General features: G+C 42.2%; 1 protein-coding gene across 1 annotated transcript; it reads left to right on the top strand.

Annotated features, from left to right (window-relative positions):
* Nucleotides 1–2,095: 2,095 nt before the first annotated feature.
* Nucleotides 2,096–5,117, top strand: RB195_019657 (uncharacterized protein; the record flags this gene model as incomplete). The annotated part of the gene is made up of 8 exons (XM_064187610.1): nt 2,096–2,227; nt 2,282–2,386; nt 2,454–2,545; nt 2,963–3,098; nt 3,220–3,347; nt 3,415–3,576; nt 4,734–4,854; nt 4,995–5,117. 8 exons carry the CDS (start codon nt 2,096–2,098, stop codon nt 5,115–5,117), a joined length of 999 nt encoding a protein of 332 aa, XP_064043491.1.

Raw genomic sequence — 5,117 nt, 5'->3', positions numbered from 1 at the left:
CTAAGAAAACTGTACTGCTAATTTTTTTTGTATTACACAACAAAAAGTTGTTTGAGTTTAATGCTGCTTAATCGCAGGTGATTTCCAAATCTTTCGATGCCAGAACTATCAATTTTCTTTTACTAACTACTAGATGAAGTTTTCCAAAAGCCGGTTAGCTTTCCATTTTAGCGGCGCAAATCGACTGGCGACTGCGAGTCGTGGAAGGAACACCAAAATGTCGAGCTCTGACTAATAGTTGAATTTTTTCCTGCGAAGTGGTGCTTCAGAGCGCAAAAAGATGGTAGCTGGTAGGAGACAACTTACGAAGGAATGAGCGGAATAGGGTACCAATTCTTATCCGAGTTTGGCCATCTTCTGACGGATCAGATTCGCAGCATGAGGGCCGGTGTTGTGGTGAAGTGGACGGATGTCTTCTCGGTTTAGGCGTTTCTTGCGAGTAGTATTGTGCAACATTTGGCGTTGAATCGTACACACCTTAGCGCCAGTTGTGCATCTGCCACATGAATTCGATCCTCTGTAAATTCCACCAAAAACAGAAACTTTCTCTACTGTAGGCCAATTTTTGAGAAAAAACCCGCCGCAAGGCCGGGCGGGCTTGCCGAGGTAACGCCAGATAAATTGATTTTTACGGCGAAAAATTTTGATGCAAGGTTGTTCGCAACATGTTGCAACCTCGCACCTCCTGAAGGGAGTATTGCTGCAACGTCGACCGAGAAACCCGATTAAAGGAATCATCCCACCAATCTGAGGCGGATTTCAGGTGGAGTATTCGTATACGGGATAGTAGATTATCTAGGGGGGGGGGGGCGATCCCGTCCATTTCTTCTTAATTGCCGTAAAAAACGGCCTGGAAGATGCGGCGCGTGCACACGGCTGGCGCGCTCCAATCGAACTCCTTGTAGAAAATAACGCGCTGGAACGCCCGAAACCGTATCTTCCGGCTGTTTTTTACGGCAATTAGGAAAAAATGGAAGGAATCATCCCCTCTCCATAATCTACTATCCCGTATAAGAATACTCCATCTTAAATCCGTACCACCTCAGATTCGTGGGGTGATGCCTTTAAGGAACTTTATGGTACTAAAATGACTATTTTTCGAGTGATGTCATCGACGCCAAACTTGAACATGAGGGATCCCTCGACAGCTTCTAGTCTTACTCCATACTCACTTTGTATAATACTGTATATTCGGGTGGGATTCGAAACACAGCAGCTGTTCTTCGATTCTTCGTTAATCAAACTTTAGAACTTTCCTGTAGTTCAATTGCGTGAAGCGCTCATAGAAATGGGCATTCATAAGGAGAGTTGAAAGGAGCTTTGAAGTCAAGAAGAGCTAACTGCATAATCTTCCACATTCACACTTCGACTCCTGGCAACAAACTCCAGATCAATCGTCGATCAACCAGGATCAAACAACCAGGATTGTTCACGTGGTTTGTTGTCGATATTTTAGTACGCCTGTCCAATACTATCCAAAACATGGGTTTGTTACGCGCAGTTATCGTGTAGTGCGGTGTGCGAGTGCAGTTATGTAGGTGTAGGTACAGCGGTTCAGGATCAAGTTTTTGTCAGCATTTGGACTCTTGGTCAGAACAAAAATGGTGAAGCGAGTTGTTAAAACGGTTCAGCAAGATGTTGACATGCCTCTGTACTAGCGAGGTTGCCTCACTAAAAGTGACCGCCGTTTAGAAAGGGGATTCCTTATTTTGTCACTAAATTTCTCTCAGTAGGGACAAGCTTCCCTTTGTTGAATGTTCCCCTTATATGCCCTTCTCTGGTCAAGTCATTTTCAACTCTCAATCACATGAAGCCATCATTAATTCCTGATTAGAGTTCCGATAAGGCGATATGAAGATAGCGTTTAGCCATCGTAATACCTCAATATCCTCCAATATGGTTTCGCTTGTCTTGATGTAACAGTGAATGGTATACCCAAAACAAAACGAACAAATCAATCAAATTCAATTAGTCCTAACATCCAGTCGTTTAAAGTTACGTATACGTAACTCCTGCCACCGTTGGACAACTCCAATGGTCTACTTTGCACAAAGAGCAATTATTCTCTCCATCCTGCAACTTTTTCTTTTTTAGAATGTGTGAGCTAGCAGAGCTCACACCAGGATATATTGTGAAAAGTTGGAAAATTGTGGAAAGAGTTGGAAAAGGAGGGTTTGGATCTGTATATACATGTATAAATAGCAAAAATGAGATCTATGCGTTGAAGGTAAGGTTTTAGTTCTACCTTTACTTATAATTTTGTTAGATTAATGTATTGCAGGTAGAGGGTAGAGAAGAAACAGTTCAGCTTTTGAAAATGGAAGTTTGCGTACTAGCCGAGCTGGCAAAGTATGGAGGAAGACATTTTTGCAAAATTGAAGATAAAGTGCGTTCATTAACAAAAGTGTAGTGGCTTTTTTCTTGACAAATGTCTTCCCCTAGTTTCTGTACAGGGACAAATGGAGGGCTTCAATTTTGTTGTTATGACCTTTGTGGGCATGTCACTAAGCGATTTGCGATTGAAATTTCCCAAGAAAAAGTTCAGGTAGGTTTCTGTCCTTGCAAAAATGTTTCTTCTTATTAGAACGGGACTCATAATCTAATGGACAACCACGTTCTTCCTTCATCAGAGTCGATGATGGAATAGTTTTACTTTCACCGTAGCATTTCTTTAGAGAACTTTGAAGGAATATTTGCATTTTTGGAGCTATTCACTTTCTTTTCGGATTTTGCTCGTAGTCGAATAGTGTTGGGACTCGAGAGCAGCTACACCGGGATGCGCTACCTGCACATTCAGTCGGGCCTAAAGGAAGTAATTGAGCTCGAAGAGGTATGATGGGGGCTTTGATAAGACACATAACACGACTGCAGCTAACGTGAATCACACTGCTAGCGCAACCGAATACGCAACTGCACCACAAGTCAAGTCTTTTCGACCTGACTGTACGTCACTTACATTCAGCTATGGTACAGCTGCTTCTGTTGCTATTCAAGCCTTAGAAGCACTAGAAGATCTTCACGGAATCGGCTACCTTCATAGAGATGTAAAACCAGCAAATTATACAATTGGTAGACCAGAAGTTGACGAATTACGGAAGGTTTCTTTTTCTTTTCCAAGATGAGAACAATCTTTAAATGTCATTTCGTGGTTTTACGTTACTCATATAGCAACTCGTTGGCACACTTCTTTCACGATAGACATGCATATTCTGCACTTAGATTTATGTGCTTGACTTTGGAATGTGTCGCAAATTTGCGCATGAAGATGGAACAATTAAAAAGCCGAGAGCTGTTGCTGAATTCAGAGGAACATTGAGATACGCCCCAGTATCGTGTCATTCAAGGAGGTCTGGATGATATGTAAGATAAGTTTGCACAATATTTACACAGTACCAAGTAGTTTCTATCATATAGGGAGCTCTGTAGGCAAGATGATTGCGAATCTTGGTTATATATGGTAGTAGAGTTCACTAAAGGAGGGTTACCGTGGCGGCACTGCACAGATATGAAGAAGGTTGGAGATGAGAAGAGAGCAGTGAGGACTTCCGAAGTCGCCACGAAGCGGCTTTTTGGAGGGTATGTTTTTTTTCTAGTAAGAAGGACTTTATCTCGAAAATATTCGTAGAAGCCTGCCCTTCAGGGACGAACTATTCTTTTTTTTTTCAAAAACCCTACATTCCAAAGATCTTTCAGTTATTTGAATTTTTTCGAACTTTTCTGTAAGATGTTATAAGTAAGGATCATACTCTTTACTGGCACTTTCGTCTTCCAAAGTCCACAGACCTGAGATAATCCTCACGCCTGAAACATAGCATAGCCATCAACTGCATATTTATCAAAGTTGCACGGGAACAATTATCTTGAGAATATTGGAGAAGCTCGCACTTTTGCTGAAGCGTTTTTGTTATCGAGTCTTTGTCCTTAGAGGCCGCACATCAAATTCACGTGCTACGGAAATGTAAGGAAAAATGTAGAGTTCGGGTTCTAGATTACGGAAACTAGCGTGGATCCGCTCACTTCCCCCTAAATTGGACCTCTCTTCGTAAAAAAAATGGCGTGGGAATCGCTCCAGTTCCTACGTGAAACGAGTTAGAAAGCGCCACTTTGTACACTCTTCGTTTTCCTCACGACGTTATTTCCTATGAAATCAGTTGCAAAACACCACTTATGGGCGCGAAAACCAATCTGGCCTCTTTAGCAGCCATTTTGAAGTAAAACCAACGGAAATCTTGAGGTTTTCATATCACGCTACCTTTAAAGGCAGAATACCACAAAAACCGGAAAAAAGAGGGGGCCCGAAGAAAAAATTAAAAAATGGGAGAGGGGGGGAGGGGAATACGCTTCTATGTACACGCTTCGGTCCTCACAGCATCCTATTCATTTGTCTCACTTGAATAGGGTGGTGAGAAGACATCACCGATCTACGACCGACCGCTCTTGGAAGCGGCGCTTACGTAACGGTGGCGCGGTGCAACTGAAATCCTCTTGGAAAAAACACAGTCTTCCATGCCGATTTTTTTTACGACGATTAGGAAGAGATGAGCAGAACCACGCCTGATTCCACAATCCACAACCCCATTTCTGGGTTTTCCCGAGGGTCTCCTCACCACGTCAGATTCTCGTCGAAAACAAGTTTGGGTGTCAACAGTCCTGATTTTTTGCATATTTGAACCATTCATACTTTGGATTAAGGGTTAGGACTCTCAAACACTGAAAACTTGTAGTTTCCGCAGGTGTCCAAGAGAATATATCGATATGTTGAGAGTGATAGATGCTGGGAAATTCTTCGATGAGCCTGACTACAACCGATTGTACTCTTTGCTTCGACAAGCAATAACGAACACTGGCTCAAAGGTAGTTTCTAAAGCATTACATTGACATCATCATCATCTTATTTCGAGCAATAAAACCAGTCTGAACTCAGCTTATAAGTTACCAGGTTACCAGCAGTATCCACATTTTACAGACTGGAAGTTATTCTTCCTTCTTTGCAGGAATACCCGTACGACTGGGAAGAAATGTTTACAGAACAGACCAAAAAAGGAAAAATCGAAATCAACAAGCAACAACAACAACAAGCACAACAAGAGGACGATGACACACAGTCTCCAAAATGA

The sequence above is a fragment of the Necator americanus genome, chromosome II, assembly GCF_031761385.1.
Source record: "Necator americanus strain Aroian chromosome II, whole genome shotgun sequence".
Taxonomy (NCBI): domain Eukaryota; kingdom Metazoa; phylum Nematoda; class Chromadorea; order Rhabditida; family Ancylostomatidae; genus Necator; species Necator americanus.
Note: the sequence above shows the minus strand (reverse complement) of the source record. Positions and strands in the feature narration are given on the sequence as shown.